This window comes from Podarcis muralis, chromosome 14, assembly GCF_964188315.1.
Source record: "Podarcis muralis chromosome 14, rPodMur119.hap1.1, whole genome shotgun sequence".
Lineage (NCBI taxonomy): Eukaryota > Metazoa > Chordata > Lepidosauria > Squamata > Lacertidae > Podarcis > Podarcis muralis.
Window position 1 is genome coordinate 30,076,581 of NC_135668.1, and position 20,087 is coordinate 30,096,667.

The following is a 20,087-nucleotide window of genomic DNA, read 5'->3' on the forward strand; positions in this document are numbered from 1 at the left end:
TTAAACAAATTCATGGAGGAGAGGACTATCAATGGCTACTAGCCACAGTGCCTATGCTCTGCAGCCATAGTTGGAGGCAGCAATGCTTCTGAATACCAACTGCTGAAACCACAGGAGGGGAGAGGGCTCTTGAGCTCAGATCCAGCTTGCAGGTTTACCATGAAGGCATCTGTTTGGCCACGGTGGGAACAGGATGGTGGGTAGATCCAGCAAGCTCTTCAAAGAGGCAGAGGAATACAAAGAATTCATTGTTCTTTGCCCTTCATCATACTTGAATTTCAGTGAAAGGGATGCAAAGGGGGCCATGGGTGTAGGCAGGGAAGCAGCTGCCCCCTAAATCAAGTGAATAAATAAAAATACTTACGGTAACTGACCAATCGTATGGCAGATAGCTCGGTTCTCTCCCCCCCCCCCCATAAATCCTGGCTGTGCCCATGGATGGGGGCTCTACTATTTACTTCTAGGCAAACTGTGGCAGACCCTACCCCACCCAGGGCTAGCCTCCTGGGGGGGATGGAAAGCATAAGCCTCCAGGCCCACAAGGTTTACAGGGGGGAAACGGGATGGACCTTATTTTAGGGGTAGAATATCCAGTTTGCATGCAGCAAGTCCTAGGTATATTCAGTGAAAGACTCTCCTGAAGAGCCGCTGCCAGTCTGTGTAGACAACACTGCACTGCAGGAATTCTGCATCAGACCATTACCTCCGAGGCGCGCTTTCCCTACTGAAACTCAGATGGGCTAAGCTCGGCCTCCGTGGCGCCCGTTCCTGATTGCGCCCGCCTTCCGGAAGAGCCCGCCCCGCCCCCACGTGCTCCTAGGCGGCGCGGCCTCGCCAGTCTTTTTCCTCTGAGCTACAATGGCCGGGTCTGGACGCTTGGTGGGTCTGAGGCGGGTTGCTGCTCGGCTGGCGGCGAGAGAGGCAGAAGGCAAACTGCCCGAGGAGCAGCCGGAGGTGGAGCAGGAGGTGGAGAGGTAGGGCCCGATCCCTCGACAGCTTCCGTCCCTGGCCCAGGAGCTCGCCTGCCCGAGACGCTCATCTCTCTCTCTCCCCGCCGACAGGTTGCTGAAGCGCCAGGAGAAGGCGATCCGCCTGCGAAAAATGCAGAGGCTGATGGAACCGCGCGGGCCCCCTGAGCGCACCTTGACCCGCCAGGCCATGGAGCAGATCCGGTAAGAGCGGAGGCCAGGGAGGTCGACCGCAGGGAAGGTGGCGGCGGCGGAGGAGGAGGAGGAAGGGGAGCCCCGACGGCAGCTCGCGACGAGCCGCGTCTCTCTCTCTCTCCGCCCCAAGCGGGGCGCGGGCGACGCTTCTCCAACGCGCCCCTGCAACTTCTCTTTCTCCTTTTTGCGCCAGGTACCTGAGCCAGGAGCTGCCGGAGGAGTGGCCCGTCTCCCGCCTGGCACGGAGCTTCCAGGTGGAACCCGGGGTCGTCCTTCGAGTCCTCCGGAGCCGCTTCTCCCCTTCACCGGAGCGGAGAGCTAAGCAAGACGCCAAGGCCGCCGCCGCTGTGGCCTCGACCCCCGAAAGCAGCGCCCGCCCCAGGATCGTCGTTGCCACCGAGGCCGCCGGTCATCTACTTCCCGCCCCTGGCGCTGCGGCGGCGCTCTCCCGGCCAGTCGCCCCCAGGGCGGCACGTGCGGGCCCCTCTGCGCCGGAGAAGCAGCAACAAAAGCAGCAGCAGGAGGAGGAAGAAGACGAGGAGGAGGAAGGTCGGGCTTGGCGGGGGCCGAGCCCGGCGGAGCTGGAAGCGATGGTGGCTGAGGGCACCTGGGAGTCCCAGCTGAAAGTCGTGCAGAAGGGCCGAGAGTTCTTCGACAGCGATGGGAACTTCCTCTACAGGCTTCCCCAAACCCAGCAGGCCTGAGCATCTGGCAGTGCTGGAAGGCACTGGCCTCTTTTTGCATGTCAAGGGCAATACCTTGTCTGGATTGTCCCTGTAGCTAAAATGGCCACATCCAGCTCCTAAAAAGGGGGTGGGGTCCTGTTGTGGTGGAAAGTGTTGTGGCGCCCCTCCTCACTAGAGTCAAAAGCTGGGACTTCCTGCTCAGATTCTGCTCCCAGGCAGCTAGGAGAACTCTGCTGCCTGCAGTACAAGGGACCATCCTTGCCTAGGCTTTTTCTGTCTGCTCAGAGCAGAATCATCAAGCATTGAGAGGTGGACACCAGGCTTATATAAAGGGTCCTGCTGAGTTTCGCCTTTACAAAGTGCTGTGATGCAGGTGGTTAGAATTTCCCTTGGACACATGCAGATAAGAGACTCAGAAAGAGCCATGTGGCCCTGCAGGGACTCAGCAGTAGTGACTGCAGCAACAGCAGCAAGGTCTCCCAGGCCTATGAAAGCAAGTACATGATGATAAGCCTCCATGCCTTTCTGAAAGCATTTTGGAAGGGATTAATAGCTTGGGATTCTTAAAGTTCCTCAGATGCCTGCTACCCCTTCTTGAGAGGAAGCCCCAGCCACATACTATGAAAAGCAGGTTGGGGAAGCTCACTTACTCTTTTAGTGTAGAAGTTGGTAGGTTGTTGCTTGGTTTTTTTGCAGGCGCCAGAGAAGTAATTCTTAGCAAACTGCCCAGCTAACCTGGGCACTCAGCCCCTCCTAGCCTGCTGCCCTCCTGGTGTTCAGGACTATAATTCCCATTGGCCCCAGCCAGCACAGCTGATAGGAGCTAGTCCAAAATATCTGGAGGGTACCAGGCTGGGCTAGCGAGGCCCTGCTTGAATGTCTGTCTCGTGGCTGGTGCGTGAAAGGGTAGCCCATAGGCCCAGGGCTTGGAAGTGCCTTGCCTGCCCTCTCCCTCCAATTACTTGGAGCTGGGTGAAAGCTGTGCTCTTGCATTGAGGCCTCATTTGGGTGCCAGAACGCTCCTGCCCTGCTCCTTGGTGACAGTTTGGCCCTTCAGATCATGAAAATAGTTACCTGGGCAGGATTGGTGGCAGGACACAGCACAAGCAATTAAAAGGATTTTTATGGATAAAATTCTTCTCAGCCTAATAGGAGGGATCCATATTCTGTGCTCCTACCCACGTCTGTCATGTCAAACAAGCCCAAACCAATTCATCCTGAGCATGAGGGAATTCCTATGTGAGGAGCATGAAGTGCCTGCTGTCAGAGGGAAATGACTTTGTGATCCTCTTAGCAATGATTTGGGATGATCAATAAAAGTGCAAGATCTGTAGGGTAAGAGGAGTGAAGAAGATGTGAGTGTGCTCTACCCTTAAAAACCTCAAGTTTTTCTTTTCTTGATGGGTTTTTAACATAATGTAAAAGATTGTGCTACAGGCAGAGGGGTCTCCCGTTTGCTGGCTTGGTGGAATACTCTTATAGGCTTCTAAAGCTGAGGTTTCAGAGTTCCCATTCTAATCAATAGGAGGGGGGGGTGCTCCACTGCATGTTTCTTTGGTGAATGGGAAGCACATGATTGTCTTTGCTTCCCTCTGCCCTCAGCAGAGAAGATGAGTGAGGCTGAAAAACCCAGGAAAAGAAAGTAAGCTATACTGGGCAAGGCTCACCTTTGTGGAATTGGCATTGCTCTTAGGAAGACTTCATGGGACTGGAAAAAATGGGATACCAATATGCTACATAAAAAGTCTTCACTACTCCTGTGGCATGGAAGTGGAAGCAGGAAAATAAATTTACACTTTCCAAGTTCATGAGTGAATTATAAGCAATAAAGATGTGAGACAGTCTCAGCTCAAAAGTTTTTTTCTAGTGTTTCTTACAGCTTTTTCTACCCTCAAATCCTTATTTAAGTAATAAAATACTTAAATATTTCAAGTTAATTCTTCTGTTTTATTCTACAAATGTGCACTTAACTGCATTCTTACATAAAGCAGCAAGAAGGGTCCCCCCCCCTTTAATTGGGTGGGGATTGAGGCTTTATTGTAAGGAACGCGGGTGGCGCTGTGGTCTAAACCAGAGTCTAGGGGTAAGCTCCTGTTGCTCGGTCCCTGCTCCTGCCAACCTAGCAGTTTGAAAGCACGTCAAAGTGCAAGTAGATAAATAGGTACCTTTCCAGCGGGAAGGTAAATGGTGTTTCTGCTCTGGTTCACCAGAAGCGGCTTGGCGTGCTGGCCACATGACCCAGAAGCTGTCTGCAGACAAACGCCAGCTCCTCGGCCAGTAAAGCGAGATGAGCGCTGCAACCCCAGAGTCGTCTGCGACTGGACTTAACGGTCAGGGGTCCCTTTACCTTTACCTCTGAGGCTTTATTGCAGTCAATCTGTGAAAGGGCTGTGCCCTTTTATTCATTTCAGTGAACTTGTGCTGCAGAACCTCCAGGTACCCTCATTGCTTTCAAGATGGGAAGGGCCACCACTCGATAGCAGAACAGCAATGGTTGCTTTGCATGCAGTCTCCTGTATCTCTAAAGGGGAAATACATTTTGCCAGAGATCTGGAAACGTGGCTGCCTGTTGGAGATGCTACCTGCTAGATGAACCTAGTCTTGTCACAGGTAGGTAGCTGTGTTGGTCTGCCGTAGTCGAAACAAAATAAAAAAATTCCTTCCAGTAGCACCTTAGAGACCAAGTTAGCTATTGGTATGAGCTTTCATGTGCATGGATTTTTAAAATTTTGTTTCAACTAGTCTTGTCAGTATCAGTCAGCCTTATGTCCATCTGTTGAATAGCATGACCCAAACATACTACCAGGGCTAGAGTTGCATACATTGCCCTGTTTCTGTGATGCCTTTGTTCGTTTTACACTTTGTAGAGAACAAAAGAACAGTGTGGCTGCAGGCTGAGTCAATAAAAGACCTATTACTGTAGGTAGCCAAGACACAGGTTTAGGGAAGACTGGCCTTTGGGGAAGACTGGCCTTTGGGGTCCAGGCCTTTTGCAGGGCATTCAAAACACCCTCAGCTGAAAGGGAATGTGGAGCAGCGGTTATGGTCCACCACAGCATTTTAAAGCCACATTTAACAACTCTGAGGCTCCAAGTATACATGATGGTGATTGTGTATTTTAATGGAAATTCTGGTTTAATGTAGGTTGTGTACTTGATAGCAACACGGTTTATCCTCAATGCTACCCTCCTCAGCTCATTTCCCAGGTGCATAGAGAAACAGCTGCTTAAAGATAGGGGAGCAGTTGGGGATGATCTTAATTGCGAAAACGGCCGCGTGCTGCTGCAGTCAAGTTTGCACAAACCCCCTTCAATCTGCACGCCCCTTTTCAAACAACTAAGCTTGGATTTCCCTGCCTAGGTCGAAGTACGTATTGGATTTAATAGTCCTTTCCTGGCTGCTACCATTTGGTTGAAGGCGGTGGGGGAAATCAATTGTCCAGCTGATGCCACAGTTTCCTCTGCGTCTCATTTCCACCCCTGCGGAGGCGACGGCGGTAAAAGAACCCGGAAGGGGCCTTTCCATCCCGTTGGCAGCCCTTTCCCTTCCCAGCCAAACCAGCCCACCGCCCTCCCTCCATCGCCTTTGCAAAAGGGCTACCGGAGCGCCTGCCCGCCCCGCGTGCTCTTGGGCATTAGGCCGCCTGCGCTTTGCACCCGGGGTCAGCAACCGTTTGCCCGGCGGTGGCCATGAGTGTCCCGGACGCGGTGCGCCTGCTGGACGCCGCGGATTTCGCGGCCCGGAAGCACGCGGCGCAGCGCCGCAAAGACCCGGAAGGCACGCCGTACATCAACCACCCCATCGGTGAGCAGTTTCCTGAGCATGTGCAGTGTGCGCTTTATTCCGCAATTCAGTGGGGAAGGGGGCTTCACTTCCAGCTCGTCTTCTGTTGTGGATGCATTAGTTGAGATTCCTACATTGCAGGGGGTTGGACTAGATGGCCCTCGGGATCCCTTCCATTTCTACAATTCTATTATTCCTTTTAGAAGCTAAGTACTGCCCCTCTGTCTAACACCCCCCACAGGTGTAGCCCAGATACTGGCACAGGAAGCTGGAATAACGGAAATTGCAATACTACAGGTAAGGGCACCCCCTCTCCCCCGCTGATATTTTCTCTGTCCTAGTTTAAAGCTTCCAAGCACAGCTTGGCAAGGCTTAGCCTGGAAAACTCACAATAAGTGTGCCATTAAGCATGTGTGAATAGCTTTGCATTCCTGCAGAGAAGTACTTCAAAGAAGAGGGCAGGGTGTTGGGGATCAAAGTCCTTTAGAAACTGAGCATCAAGAACCTCCTATTTCCAGGCTGCTCTCCTCCATGACACTGTTGAAGACACAGACACCACCTTCTCAGAGATCGAGGAGCACTTCGGGGAGGAAGTGAGGCGAATTGTGGAGGAAGTGACGGATGACAAGACTTTGGTCAAGAAGGAGCGCAAGCGGCTGCAGATTGAACAAGCAGCTCAGAGCAGCCGAGAGGCCAAGCTGGTGAAACTGGCAGACAAGCTGTACAACCTGCGAGATCTCAACCGCTGCACACCCCGAGGTCCGTCTCTGGCCAGCCACCTTGGGTAGCCCTTCTGAAAGGAGGGGGAGTAGCTGGCATGGGATGGCAGGATCCTTGCTGTCCTTTTCTGTGTTACAGAACAGGAGCTCAATAACTAATTTATTAAGACTTCTGCTCTGTATCTATAATCTGGTGGGGGCAGGATCTAGTACAGCATTTTAAAATATTCAGCTTGGACAAAACATAATACAAAACCTTCCTATGCTGTACACAGTTCTGGCCACACACAAAAATGAGTTCAAATATCAAAGTCATGTAGCTTTTCCCAAATTAGTCTCTGGTGAACACTGCTGTCAACTGAAGAGTCAAATACCTATGAGAACAGATTTAGCTAGTAGACATCAATGCTGTTGTGGAACAGGTCAGGGAGATCACACAGTCTCCACCCCACTTATTGAGCGGCTCTGATCCCCTCCTTAAAGTAGCAAAGCAAGTCCAGCTGTCACAATGTGTGGCAAAGCAGTAGTCAGGCTTGTGTATGGATGCAAGTGTGAATTTCTGACTTGTGGGTTTGTCTCTCTTTGGCCAGGCTGGTCCGAGAACCGAGTCCAGGAGTACTTCCACTGGGCTTCGAAGGTAGTGACGGGCTTGCGCGGGACAAACCCGGTGTTGGAGGAAAAATTGTGGCTGCTGTTTAAAGCCAGAGGGCTACCTGAGTGACATGGCTAAGCTGCAGCCAAATCCACTGGAAGAGAAAGGAGGCCACAAAGCTTGCTGAGCTACTAGGTAAAAAATGGAGAAGAATTTCGCCAGTTTGTCTGCAGTCCCACTTACTCTTATCCTGCCTCACTAGGTACTCTCAGTGTAAAGTGATGCCTTCTACATATATTTGGAATACTCTGAAAGTATGCTGGAAACAAGGCAATCTCGCCAGATGCCTTATCCATCCTCTGGAACAAGTGTAGACATTATGGCATACAAGGGGAGAGGATGAAAGTAGCTCACTTCTTTCTCTGCCCCCCACCCCACCCCCAGTCTCTGCAAATAAAGAAGGCGGCAACCTAAGGGTACCACTTGGCCTACTCCTTTCCCCACATGGCCTGGCTATTGCAGCACCTTTGGAGGGCAGGACTACAAAGAACTCTCTCACCCCTGCAGTTCAAGCACAGCATCCTTCTCTCAGCTCATTATGGGCATCTAGAGAAGATCACATTGCACTATGGTTCCTGGAGCATAATGGAGTGTCTCCGTTCCCAGGATCTTACTTCTCTCACCCACCCACCTTGCTTGGCTGGATAGCAAAAGCATGTATGTTGAGAGTGGTTCTCAATAAAAGCCTTGAGCAAGTTGTGACTCCGCATTGGCATCAGTCTATAAAACCTGCAAGGAGGTGGGTTTATTCCCTGGCTATCGGTGAGGGGTAGTGGGAGGGTTTCCAGCTTCAAGGATGGGGTGAGTGGGAGTGCTGCCCCTGGTATAAATCACCAAAACAAAGTTTCTCCAGATGATAATGCTTTTCTCCTTGGGCTCATGGAACTGACCAGGCATTAATGCACCAATGAAGTGGCTGGCCTGACAACGTTAGAAAAGGAAACTGCCCCAAGGGTGGTCACAGTTTGCTTTGGGACTAAGGAGGGGAGAGATCTCCGAGAGGTGAACGCTCGCCTAGGAAGGGAGCTGGCTGGGTTGGGGGGGCAGCCCCCCTCCCCCAGGGATGGGGCAGTATGCACCGAAGCAGCCTGCTGCGAGGAAGACAAGTAGCGTTCCCTCTTAGCAGGGAAACAAATGCGGCCGCGGTTGGCTCTGCCCTCCCAGCATCACCGGGCAGCCAATGAGAAGTTTCCCCACCACCTCAACGAGGAAAAATGGGGGAGTCGGAACAATAATAAGAGCGGACGAGGGCGCGAACGGAAGCCGGCTGGGCCGCGTTGTCATGGCAGCAGGTCCATTTCCGGGCTGTCCCGGCAACAACAGCGTTCGCTGTGGAGGGTTCCGGGAAGGAAGGGCGACGTCCTACCCTACCAGCCATGGCATCCCCCGGCCACCGCGACGCCCCGGAGCTGCCGGACTTCAGTCTTCTGAAGCGCCTGGCGCGGGACCAGCTGGTCTACTTGCTGGAGCAGGTGGGATGGGCGGGTACTGGGGCGAAAGCGAAAGCTGCTCCCCATGGCCCTTGCGTGGCAATGACGCTTCGCCTCTTTCTCCGTCTCGCTGCAGCTCCCCGGCAAGAAAGATCTGTTCATCGAGGCCGACCTGATGAGCCCCCTCGACCGCATCGCCAACGTCTCCATCCTCAAGGTGCGCGAGGAGCTCCCCGCTTGCTTCCTCTTCCTGCTCTTTCAGGCAGGCAGTAATTCGGCAGGAGCAGCTTCTCGCCCCCGCCCCCGTGTAGTACAGACAGCGGTGGGAAGGCTTCCCATGTTGCGACTGCCCGGGCTTTAAGGCAGCTGCTGAAAGCACAAAAGCTCACCTAGGAGAAAAGGGCAAGGGGCGGGGAGACTGACATGAGGATGCTGGGGTGAGGAATTGAACGTGGAGGATCCCACTTGAGCTGTGCCTACTGGCAACTTCTGTCCAATTTCGTTGCTGCATAAATCTCAGGAAATGGGGAAAGAGGAAAAGGGAGTCACACCCCCCCACCACCACCACCCTCAAGAAGCAGGGGTGCTGTGCAGGATGTGGAGCTGATCATTCTCTGCTTCCATCTCTCTTTGCAGCAACATGAAGTGGACAAACTTTACAAAGTGGAGAATAAACCAGCCCACAGTACCAGTGATCAGTAAGTGTGAGGCAGGAGGCCTGCCCTGTCTGGCCAGGGCTTACTGAGCCTGCTGCATGGGGTTGCCTGCCTGCCTCTTTTCTGCTTGCCAGGGAAAGGCGGTGTTTCTCCATCCCTGAGCCGTGGGACAAGGTCACCCACAGGCAGACAGAGCAGAGCTGTTTCTAAGACTACTCCTTTCATGTTGTCTGTTTTGTTTCTTTCTCCCAAGATTGTGCTTTTTGGTGCGGCCACGGATCAGGAACATGAAGTACGTGGCAGGTAAGTTGGTGGTTTGCATGTGCTGGCCTGAGGGAGGAGCAATAATGGTAGTTGTCAGTGGTAGATCTGATTTACATGCCAAAAGTTCCAGGTTCAATCTCCAGGTAGGGCTGGGAATGTCTCCCTGCCTCAAACCTTGGAGAACTGCTGCCAGTCAGTGTAGAAAATACTGAACTAAATGGACCAAGGCTGCTTCTTAGCTCCCAGGCTTAGCAGGAGGTCCCAGTATGGACAGTCTGTGCTGAGCACCTCTGAAAGGAATATGAACCGCGTAGTGGTCTGATTATAGCAGTGCCCTGAGCAATTATGGAAGAAGGGTATCATGACTAGGTTAGAGCAGAAGTCTTATCTACCCTGCCTACGGTAATGTTTCAGGCTGCTACCAGAATTCAGGGGGATGCTGGGTAATTGGGGAGTGGGTTTCAGCCTGTCTCTTCTCCTGGTTCTTGGCAGTCTGCCTACCTGCATCTATCTCAACAGGTATTTCTACCACACACCCCAAGCTGCAAGAGTATGGGACTAAGGGGTCTTTGTGCAAGTTCCTGGGGTGTTCTGTATTATTACAATCTGTTGCAAAGCTGCCTTGAGATTAAATTAAAAATATTCTAAATAAAAAAATGTGGACAGCCTTTTCCTGGATTGCCTAGAAAGGGCTTGGCCAGCCTTGCCTGCTCCTTGACTCATTTTTCCCCCCCTAGACATAGTAAACGCCGATAAGGCAGCTGGCCGGACCCGCAAGTACAAGATTATCTTCAGTCCTCAGAAGGCGAGTCTCTTGTAGCCGGGAGTTGTGGGGTCGGGTTTCTTGGGATTTACCTTCCAAGTAGTCCAGGGGTAGCTCAGCAATGATGTGATGTGTGGACCTTCTGAAGTGCTGCTGGCTGGCTGGTCCCTCTGGCTGGGTGGTATTTCCCAGTCTGGGCTGTGGCTGCTGCCTGGGCTGCCCAGCTCTAAGAAGCATTGATTTGTGGGCAATACTGAGCTAGATGAACCAATGTTTTGATTTGTTATAAGGCAGCTTCCTGTGTAGTCTGGCCAGTGGGTGGTATATGGGTGTAGAATTAGGGGGGGGTCTCTTTTATCTCCCAAGCCCCCAGACGTTTGGTTGAGCTTAACATGTTTCAATTTAGCCACTGCCAATTTCACTCTTTGCAACAGTTTAGAGGCTAAAATTGGTTGTGCCTGTAAAACACCCTCCTCTGCCCTTGGAGGAGTCTCTTCAGTTTTTCTCAGTAGAATGGGGTTCTAGGGACACTTAGACTGCTTGTTCCCAAGGCTGCCTGGAGCTGATTGTCTTCTCCAACCTTTTCCAGTTCTACACATGTGAGATGGTGCTGGAAGAAGAGGGGATCTATGGGGGTGAGTTCAGAGACAGAGAACAGAGATTTTGCTTGGCAGAACATCAGGATCAAAGTCAGCGGGTGGGGAGGGGGCTGTACTTGAGGAAAGCAGCAGTTCAGCTGGTGATTGGCTCCCCGGCATCCCCTTCCCCAAGCTCAGAAACTTTGAGCAACGCTGTCCTGTTCATGCTTACTCAAAAGTAAGACGCACTGTGTTTCATAAGGCTAACTTCCAGTTAAATGGCATAAGATTGCAGTCTGAATATGCCAGTGTTCATTGTTCCGTGTATGGGATTGATCTGTGTTGTATTAATTTGTGGTTAGTTTTTCATCTTTTAAGGTATTTTGATCATGTTTTAAGATGATTGTTCACTATGCTGGACAATACCAGGAGGAAGGGTTGGGTATAAGAAGAATGAATGAATAAGTAATATTGCTACGTTTAAAATAAAATAAAAAAAACACCTCTGACCATTCACCTGAGTTACTCCAAGCAGCTAATTTAAGGCAGTGGAGAGGTTGTATCATGGGTCAAAGGCAAAATCCCCCTTGTGTTGTCCTGGTTCCTTGGCAGACGTGACCTGGGATGAGTGGTCCTTCTACTTACTCCCTTTGGACGATGACATCATCAGCATGGAGCTCCCGGAATTCTTCCGTGACTATTTCCTGGTCAGTATTGACTCCTGCAATGTCTCTATCTATTCACACTGCCCTCCTCCCCCTTGTTTGCCTCAGTGTCACACAGCAAGTACCAGCTCAAGAATTTTAGGCACAACTTCCATTTCCACCCTCTTGTGTCAATCACAGCTTCCTTCTCTTGTGCCCCAGTAGGAAGGAGACCAGCGCTGGATCAGCACTGTGGCCCAGGCCTTGCAACTGATGAACTCTCTCTATGGACCATTCAGCAGGACCTACGGAATTGGCCGGTGTGCTAAGGTGGGGCTTTGTTGGTACAGGAGGATCAGCTGAAAGAATGTGAGAGGGGCCTGGTCCAGAGAGCAGAAAGTCTCTGGGTAGGATGGGGTGGGCATGTATTGAGTATATAGCAGAAAGAGCTCTGAATACAGATGTTTCCAAGAGCTTTCCTCCACATTGGTGAGACCTTAGAATCATATCATAGTGGGTAGCAAAGTTAGTGCAAGACAAGCAAGCAGCTGGATTCTGTCAAGTCACTTAAACGGGGCTGTTGGGGTCAGAGGCAGGATTCCTGCCTCCTTGATGGGGGCCCCTCCCAGCTACACTGGTTGGGCTGACGGGCAGGTCTGATCTTCTCCCAGATGGTCCATGAACTCTGGCGCGAAGTGGTGGAGGAAAGCGACGTTGACAGTGTGGGCCGGAAGCCAGAGATTGGTCACGTATTCCTTGTGGACAGAGGTAAGGGCATGAGAAGTAGGTTCTGTTAGACGGGCAGATGGGGCCTGGTGTCATGCCTGGAGTCCTGGCCCAAGGTCGTGACTGGTAGTTTCTGAAAGAGCCTAAGCATTCATCTGTGTAATTCAAGCAAGTACAGCTATTTTTGCTAAGCTGAGATGCATGAAATGCTGTAAAACAAAACAGATCTCCTGGACGTGGGACCCTGTCTTCAGTGAATTCAGATCTTTGGTCCACCTAGCTCTAGGGGCAGCTATTCAGGATTTCAGGCAGAGTCTCTCTCCCAGCTCTTGCCTGGAGATGCCATTGAACCTGATGCCCTCTGCATGCAAGGCAGTTTCTCTGCCTAGGATGGCCCTTCCCTCTTATGGGTGTGGGTGGGGAAGAAGCCTAGGGTGTACACCCCCTCTCCTCCCAGGAGATGTCCCCTTCTGTTCTGATACTCTTTTCTGCCACCTGCCCATCTCACCCCTCTCCTGGCTCTCTTTTCAGACGTGGATTATGTCACAGCCCTTTGTTCCCAGGTTGTGTACGAAGGCCTGGTGGACGATACCTTCCGCATCAAGTGTGGTAAGTTTCCATTCCGGGGGGGCGGGCTGCTTCCCCACCTGCTACCTCTCCAAAGGTCAGGAGGGCCTGCCTGCCTCCCAGAACAGTAATTGATCAGCTGACACTTGGGAGCAGAGGCTGCTCGCAGGCCAGATGTCCTGTCAAGCGAGCACCCTGGTGAATTCACTTTCTGCAGGGAGCGTTGACTTTGGCCCAGATGTCACCTCCTCCGATCGGAGCATCAAAGTCCTGCTAAATGCTCAGGACAAGGTGAGTGTCTGCCTTCCCTTCTCCTCCTGAAGGCAGGCTTGGTCAGGGAATTTAAGGCCTCTCGATAGCAGCAGAAGGTGCTGCCCTGTTGTGGGGGCAAGTGGTGGGAGCACTAGTGCTGTGAGCTGAGGGTTGGCCTAAATGGGGGTGGGGGGAGCTAGGTGCTGTCTGGCCACCCTACTTGCCTCTCCCTGCAGGTCTTCAGTCAGATCCGCAACGAGCACTTCTCCAGTGTCTTCGGTTTCCTGAGCCAGAAGGCCCGGAACCTGCAGGCGCAGTATGACGTGAGTGGGATAAGCGGAGAGGGGCAGTGGGGGGCGGGTAGGATTCCTGGATACCTCAGGATGCAAGAAGTGTTCTCCCTTTGCAGCGACGGCGAGGGATGGACATCAAGCAGATGAAGAACTTTGTCTCCCAGGAACTGAAAGGCTTGAAGCAAGAGCATCGCCTGTTGAGTCTCCGTAGGTCTCCTCCTCTCCCTCCTGGGGCAACAACATCAAATGGGCGAGGAGCAGCTAGGAGCAGCAGAGTGTCATCATTGACTTCCTTCTACAGACCTGGCCCGGTAGCCTCGTTCTGGGGTGGGGAACCTGTAGCCCATGAGCCACATGCTGCCTTTTGCCCATGGAGAGCAGGAGAACAATGGGGTTGAAGTGGCACAAGGAGAGAGGGTGGGAAGAGTGCTGTGCACCCCTGCAGTGCTGTAAACTCCATCCCCTGTCAGCAACAGCTTGTGATTTGTCTTTTCCTCTGGGTCAGTGCCTCCCTTGATTAGTGCTGCCCTAGTTCAAGAGTCTTCCTTGTGCCTGCAGATATTGGAGCATGCGAATCCATCATGAAGAAAAAAACCAAGCAAGATTTCCAGGAGCTGCTGAAGACAGAGCATGGTGAGATTCTGACCTTTCCCCACTCGATCTAGCTTCCTGAGCCCTAAGAGCCTCATTTTCAGGCATGTAAAAATCCAGGTGCTCAGTAGCTGAAGAAGCCAGGAAGCTGGTTTTACATCTTTTCAGGCTTCTAGAATATCTTACTGCCTCCTGAGTTTTGGAAAAAAACCAAAAGCCCTCAGTGCCTTAGATGTTCTTGTTGCTATTTCTCTCCCCTCAACTGAAATTCCATGCTTGCTACACCCAAGATTTGGACCACTAAACAATCAAGAATTTATCTATTGCAGTTGAAGACCTAATAACTTGATGATAATACTCAGGTGCTGAATTTGGGGAGTTAGACTGGAAGACAAGAGAGAGAGACAATGGGGTGACCGGAGAGGGAACCCCCCCATGCTTGCCAATCTCAGGGCTCCTTTCTGTTTCAAAACTGGTACAGTTAAGAGGGTTCTCAGCCTCAACTGATGGATTCTTATGGAACAGTTTGTGCTTTCTAACCCAGAAGGTTTACAAGTGCCTCTGAGCATGGCTGTTGCAAGATATGCTGCTGGGAAGCAAAGGGATTTTTTTGAGGGGAGGGGGAGCATACTGAAACTCTCTAGTAGAGTTAGAAAGAATGGGCTGATTCTGCTCTCCCCGCCCCCTGCCCCGCTTGACTTTGCAGCCCTCCTGGAAGGATTTGACCTCCGCGACAGTATCAGCTTCATTGAAGAGCACATTGACCGACAGGTAAGGGAGAGGCCCGGGGTGGGGAGAAAATGCAAGCACTGACCTCAGTTGGTGTCTGGGTTCACCAGATCATATAATTGTACAAAAAGTTAAAACTTCTTTCTCCCTCCTTGCAGGTCTCCCCCCTTGAGAGTCTGCGCATGCTGTGCCTGCTGTCCATCACGGAGAACGGTGGGTGCTCTGCTGCAGGAGGAGGGGAGCCATGGGAGCATGCAGGGGTGTGCTGCAGCGCATTCACATCTCCTTTCTTCTGGTTGCTCCAGGGTTCGCCCCCAAGGACTATCGCTCCCTGAAAACCCAGTACCTCCAGGTGAGGCGGGAAGGAAGCAGCCCTCCTTTGGGCAGGAGGAGAGGGAAATTGGCTTTCCTGAGCCTCTGTAGATGTGCAGTTCCTCCTGGCTGGTGCTGGTCCTGCTGGACTCATGCTCCCCTTTGTTGTGATCCCCTGCAGTCCTCCTCTGCCCTGATGCTCATCTCCCCCCACCCTTCCCTTCTAGAGCTATGGACCAGAGCATCTGCTGACCTTCCATAACCTGAAGCACCTGGGGCTCCTGACAGAGCAGGTGCCAGGGGAGACCCTGACAGCCGTGGAGAACAAAGTCAGCAAGCTGGTGACAGACAGAGCGGCAGGTACAGCATCCTGCAGCAGCAGTTTCCCTTTGGAGCCTCTGTGTGTCCTGTGGAGGGGCATCCGGATGAGCCAGGAAGGAGCAGCTCCTCAGCAGAGCAGACAAGAGCTCAGTGCTCCTTGAAACATTGTTGGCCCCAATGACCAGCTTCCTTTTGCCCTCCTCTTCCAGGGAAGCTCTCGGATGCCTTCAACTCACTAGCCAGGAAGAGCAATTTCCGAGGCATCAGCAAGAAGCTGGGACTAGTGAGTGCTATGCGGGGGGTGGAGCCGTGAGGTCGGTGTGGGGCAGCAGGCATCCTGATAAGACAAATCTCTCCCCCTTCTCCAGATCCCCCGTGTGGATGGCGAGTACAACCTGAAAGTGCCCCGGGACATGGCGTACGTCTTCAGCGGTGCCTACATCCCCCTGAGCTGCAAGTTGATAGAGCAGGTGCAAACCAGATCCCCCCTCTTCCCTTGTGGCCCTGGCCAGCCTCCCAAGAGAGGCCCCAGTGCCCATGTCCCTTATTGTGGCTTCTGCTGACTGCTGCCATCTTGGCTGCCTCATGCAGGTGCTGGAGCGCAAGAGCTGGCTGGGCCTGGAGGAGGTGGTGCGGCTCCTCGGGGGAAATGAATTTTCTGTTGCAGGTCAGTGACTGGGAGCAAAGAGTGGGCAGCACCAACATGCTCTTGTCAATGCTCTTTCACCCCATGGGGTATTCTCTTGTTATCATTTCCCCCACGTGTGATAACATACGTCCTCTGGGCATGGAGTGGCGTGGGGATTCGCCATAGCCTGAGCAGTACAGGAAGCTGTGTACGTTCCCTCTGTTGTATCTCTGGAGTGGTGGTTAGACATTATACTCATTATTTTTTAAAAATGCAGCATGCCTTCTTGACTTTTTGAAAAAACTAACCAAGGTGGTTAATACATTTTTGTAAAACACGACATTATCAAGCACCAGAGCTTGAAGTGAGGAAGGTGCTTCATACCATCTAGGACACTGACTGAGAGCAGCTCTCTGCGGATTGAGGCAGAGTTCCCCCCCCCCCCCAGCCCTCCCTGATATATAACACTAACACACACAAACACACCTGCTTCAGTTGTGTGTTCATGCCTGCCTGGAGCTTAAGCATTTCCTTGGAATTAAACCAAGGGAGACCAGCTGCATCCTCCTCTGTTCTCCTTGCAGATACCACTGTGGAGGAGAATCCTGCCTGGGACTCCCAGCGCATCGTTCTGGCCATCTTCTTAGGTGGCTGCACCTTCTCTGAGATCTCAGCTCTTCGCTTCCTTGGCAGAGAAAGAGGTAAAAGCACTCCTTGAGCCAGAGGCAGCAGTGGCTTGGGAACTGGCAGTGGGCCTGCCCTGGTTTATGATCCCAGACAACTGTTTGTTTGGCATAATACATCTTTTTAAAAACTATTTTAAATGTAAGAGGAAATCAAAGATCTAGCCCTTACAAAGTTTGAAAAAGGGATTAGAAGCTGGAGAGGCCTCTGTGTATAGCTCAGTGTTCCCCAACCTTGGGCCTCCAGCTGTTTTTGGACTACAATTCCCATCATCCTTGACCACTGGTCTTGCTAGTCAGGTATGATGGGAGTTGTAGTCCAAAAACAGCTGGAGGCCCAAGGTTGGGGAACACTGGTATAGCTCCTTGTAATACATTGCTTAATAAATTATGCAGATAAGCAAACACCTGCAAGCTTCCTAAATTAACATATTTTCAAGGCTTTGAATTTAGCTATTTTTGCCTCTCTTAGAGCAAGCCAGTGGAGGCTTTTGTTCTCACCAGACTCCAGGCAGCCTGTGTTTGCCTTTTGCAATTTCACTCTCTGGCTCCCCTTTTTGCAGGGATCAGGTTCATCTTCCTGACGACAGCCATCACCAACAGTGCCCGGCTGCTGGAATCAATGATAGAGACAAGGGCATGAGAGCTTCTGCAGCAAGGCATGGGCAATGGGCATACTTCAAGCAGCTGTAGCAGCCCTTGGATATTGCAGCAATGCTACCTGGAAAGTCTCCCCACTGCTTCCTGTAGGCCGGCAGCTGGAGACTTGTTTCTCTACCCAGCAAGAAATCTGGGCTTGGACGTCTCTTCCTTCTTGCTCAGCCCGCCCATGGCAGGCAACGGGCTGTTCTTTCAGGAGCTTGACTCTTCACTGCTTTGAACGTTGGGCTGCCTCCTGTCCAGTGAGAGGGCCTTTCCTTCACCCACCCTGGAGACACTTGGCCTTCCACTGCCACTCCTCCTGGCCTGCCATAGCACTGGGAGTATGCAGGGAGAGGTGGTCACCTGCAAATGTGACTCCTCCTGCCAGTTCGAGCAGTGCAATAAAGATGTGTCTGGTAACTGGTCTGAGCACCTGCTCTTTCTTCTTTCTCCCTCCGTCTCAATATGGGGAAAGTGTGCTGGCAGGGAAACTGCTTTTGTCATTGACTACCTGGTTTAAGGTGCTTTGGAGCTTCTGCCAACAGATCAGTGAAGCCAACCAAGAAGCGGGGGGGGGGGGGGGGGGAGGGAAGGCAGGCTGCTGTAGCTGTAGGGGAGTCGCACAAAGCCAGCTTTGAAGTGGGAGCAGGGAAGGGCCCTGGCCCCCAGGGAGATCGCCTCAGCACACAGGAGAGAAGAGGAAGCCATTGCAGACCCTCTCCCCTCAACAAAGAAGAGCCTCTTTCAGCCTCAGGGTCTGTGCAAGATCCAAAAGAAAACTGAGCTGCAGTTGCCAAAATAACAACTCCACACAACTATTTACATTTATTACTAAGGTTTTATATGCCATTTTTTAGTAAAAGTGTTGGGGCTAGGGGATACATAAAAATAAAAACTCCAAATAAAATAGATCAAGACAAAAGCATAAGAGTGAAAAAGCAACAGAGAAGGGAGGTTCCCAAATATTTGAAATTCTACCTCCTTCCCTACAGACCGTCTTGGGGGCAGTGGGGGCCCTCTTGGTAGTTCCTCCACTGTCAAAGGTGGAGGGGGGGCAGCCCAGAAGAGGGCCTTCTCTGCAACAGTCCCTAAGCTGTAGAACTCCCTACAGAGGTGCATCCAGTGCCTTCATTGTACAGCTTTTGGATAATGCTGAAGATGCACTTCTTTGTCCTAGCTTTTGACATGTGAGGCGTGTTTTTAGGGTGCACCTTAATTTTATGGTTGGAAGTTGTTTTATAATGTTTTTTAATATTGTTAATGCTGTAACCTCCGCTGGGACCTCAGGGTGAAGGACAGATAATAATAAAAGAGCAGGAAAATGAGGAACCCCCTCCCCCCCACACACACTGTTTAGAAGAGGTAGAAGGGATAAGAGAAACTGTCACCGTACAAAACAACTATGCATAATGGGGCAAAGAAAGCTCATGTCTGCTGGTGTATTGTGGAAGGTAAGAGTCATAGGCCATTCAGACCTTTGGCCGAATGAGACCCTAGGACAGTATGTCAAAAAATGCTTTCTGCTTCTGGGAAACACACAGCAGCACTTTCCTCTATCTGCTTGCTTTCTCGACTTTCTTTGCTGCAGGAGAAGCTGCCTACTCAGACAAGGTGTGGATATTTTTCCCTTGGGAAGGAAGGTGAGTAATCCAATGCACAAGCTACAGCAAGGAGTGGAGAGAATGGCTGGCTGCCAGATCCTACAGTCATGGGGGAGGGGGGCTCAGGCGGAACAAACACAACCCTCGGAAGGAAATGCACCAAAAACAGAAAGGATAGCAAGACTGGCAGTGCCCACCAAGCATCAGCTGCCAGAGTCATGACACCCCATGGAAGGTGGCAGCCCCAGAACCATCTTCCCCCTTTGGCATACACAGCAATGGCACTCCAGCATCACCTTCCTATGGCAATGGTGGTAGTGCCTGCCACCCGCTGTGCAAGCAAACAGGAGTGCAAGTCACACCATTTTTGGGAGGAACAGCACAGCACAGCATAGACTTTGGTCCTTTGGCAGAAGAGATGCACAGCCTTGTAGACAAGCACTCAAGACCCCCTGAAGGGGAAATAGTGCCTTTGTCAAGAATGCTGTGCAATGCAAACCGCTGCTGGTGGTTGGTGCCCACTGGGACTGGCAGGAAGACCCAAGTAGGTAGAACCAGAGCCAATTTTTATTTTATTGATTACATTTCTATCCCATCTTTCTTCCTCCAATGACATCAAGACAGTGCGTGTGCTTCTACCCGCTTCTCCATTTTACCCTCAGAACAACCCTGCAAGGTAGGTTAGATTGAGAGCAGTCATAGAATGGGGGAAGCAGCCCAAGGTCACCCAGTGAGCTCCATGGCTGAGCAGAGACTTAACCTCCAACCACTAAAGCACACTGGTGCTCTAGGACTGACAGGCTAGAACAGGCTTCCTTAACCTCGGCCCTGCAGATGTTTTTGGCCTACAACTCCCATGATCCCTAGCTAGCAGGACCAGTGGTCAGGGATGATGGGAATTGTGGTCTCAAAACATCTGGAGGGCCGAGGTTGAGGAAGCCTGGGCTAGAACCACCCTCTGGTCGTCAGGAAGGAGGCAGGCGGGTGGGGGGGGGGTAGCCTGAGGGTGTGGGGCAGCGCCCCATCTGCCTCCATGGCCCACGAAAGGTGTCCCGGGGCTATGGCAACTGCTCCCTCCATGCTGGCTGCAATCGCCTGGCCGTTGCCGTTTTTCTCCCCTCCCCTGGCCTGGGCACAGAACAGGGGGTGGGTGGGTGGCACCCCGTCCCTCCAGCAAAATCAGTGCGCATTCCGGGGAATCCCCGGGCCAGTTTTGCAGAGGGAGGACCCGCTCCGTCCGGCCCCCACCCTACTTTTAAAGCAGGGGCTGGAAAAGCCGGTGGGCGGGTCCCCACTCCAATCCACGCTCCGCTTGACCGGGCCGGCTCCTCCTCCGCAGCGCTATGTCAGAGGAGATGCTTGACGCATTGAGACTCGCCTCGCGTCAAGCCCCGTACTTGTGCA

General features: G+C 52.1%; 3 protein-coding genes across 6 annotated transcripts; all 3 read left to right on the top strand.

The window, feature by feature from the left end:
- The first annotated feature begins 507 nt into the window (after window positions 1-507).
- On the top strand, window positions 508-3,786 carry NGRN (neugrin, neurite outgrowth associated). Its single transcript, XM_028705658.2, has 3 exons — window positions 508-974; window positions 1,062-1,172; window positions 1,357-3,786. Exons 1-3 carry the CDS (start codon window positions 859-861, stop codon window positions 1,865-1,867), a joined length of 738 nt encoding a protein of 245 aa, XP_028561491.2. The 5' UTR covers window positions 508-858; the 3' UTR covers window positions 1,868-3,786.
- A 1,490-nt stretch (window positions 3,787-5,276) lies between these two features.
- HDDC3 (HD domain containing 3) lies at window positions 5,277-7,705 on the top strand. Of its 2 annotated transcripts, XR_013390713.1 has the most exons (5): window positions 5,277-5,653; window positions 5,874-5,929; window positions 6,151-6,391; window positions 6,942-7,138; window positions 7,388-7,705. XR_013390713.1 is itself a non-coding variant. In XM_028706075.2 (4 exons), the coding sequence occupies exons 1-4, from the start codon at window positions 5,539-5,541 to the stop codon at window positions 7,070-7,072; spliced, it is 543 nt and encodes a 180-aa protein (XP_028561908.1). In that variant the 5' UTR covers window positions 5,279-5,538; the 3' UTR covers window positions 7,073-7,705. The 2 variants fall into 2 exon arrangements, 1 of the variants encoding a protein (XP_028561908.1); XM_028706075.2 differs by having other exon boundaries at window positions 5,279-5,653; window positions 6,942-7,705.
- On the top strand, window positions 7,000-17,502 carry VPS33B (VPS33B late endosome and lysosome associated). 3 transcript variants are annotated; one of them, XM_077919125.1, is made up of 23 exons: window positions 7,000-7,138; window positions 8,570-8,650; window positions 9,070-9,131; window positions 9,343-9,392; window positions 10,091-10,158; window positions 10,706-10,751; window positions 11,307-11,401; window positions 11,564-11,668; window positions 12,010-12,106; window positions 12,596-12,673; window positions 12,849-12,922; window positions 13,120-13,206; window positions 13,293-13,383; window positions 13,735-13,809; window positions 14,474-14,538; window positions 14,655-14,709; window positions 14,802-14,848; window positions 15,036-15,168; window positions 15,339-15,412; window positions 15,498-15,599; window positions 15,721-15,796; window positions 16,342-16,458; window positions 17,004-17,502. In XM_077919125.1, exons 2-23 carry the CDS (start codon window positions 8,609-8,611, stop codon window positions 17,081-17,083), a joined length of 1,719 nt encoding a protein of 572 aa, XP_077775251.1. In that variant the 5' UTR covers window positions 7,000-7,138; window positions 8,570-8,608; the 3' UTR covers window positions 17,084-17,502. The 3 variants fall into 3 exon arrangements, 2 of the variants coding, with proteins under 2 accessions (XP_077775251.1, XP_028561906.1); XM_028706073.2 differs by lacking the exon at window positions 7,000-7,138 and adding an exon at window positions 8,317-8,475; XR_013390712.1 differs by lacking the exons at window positions 7,000-7,138; window positions 15,721-15,796 and adding an exon at window positions 8,316-8,475.
- The last annotated feature ends 2,585 nt before the right edge of the window (window positions 17,503-20,087 follow it).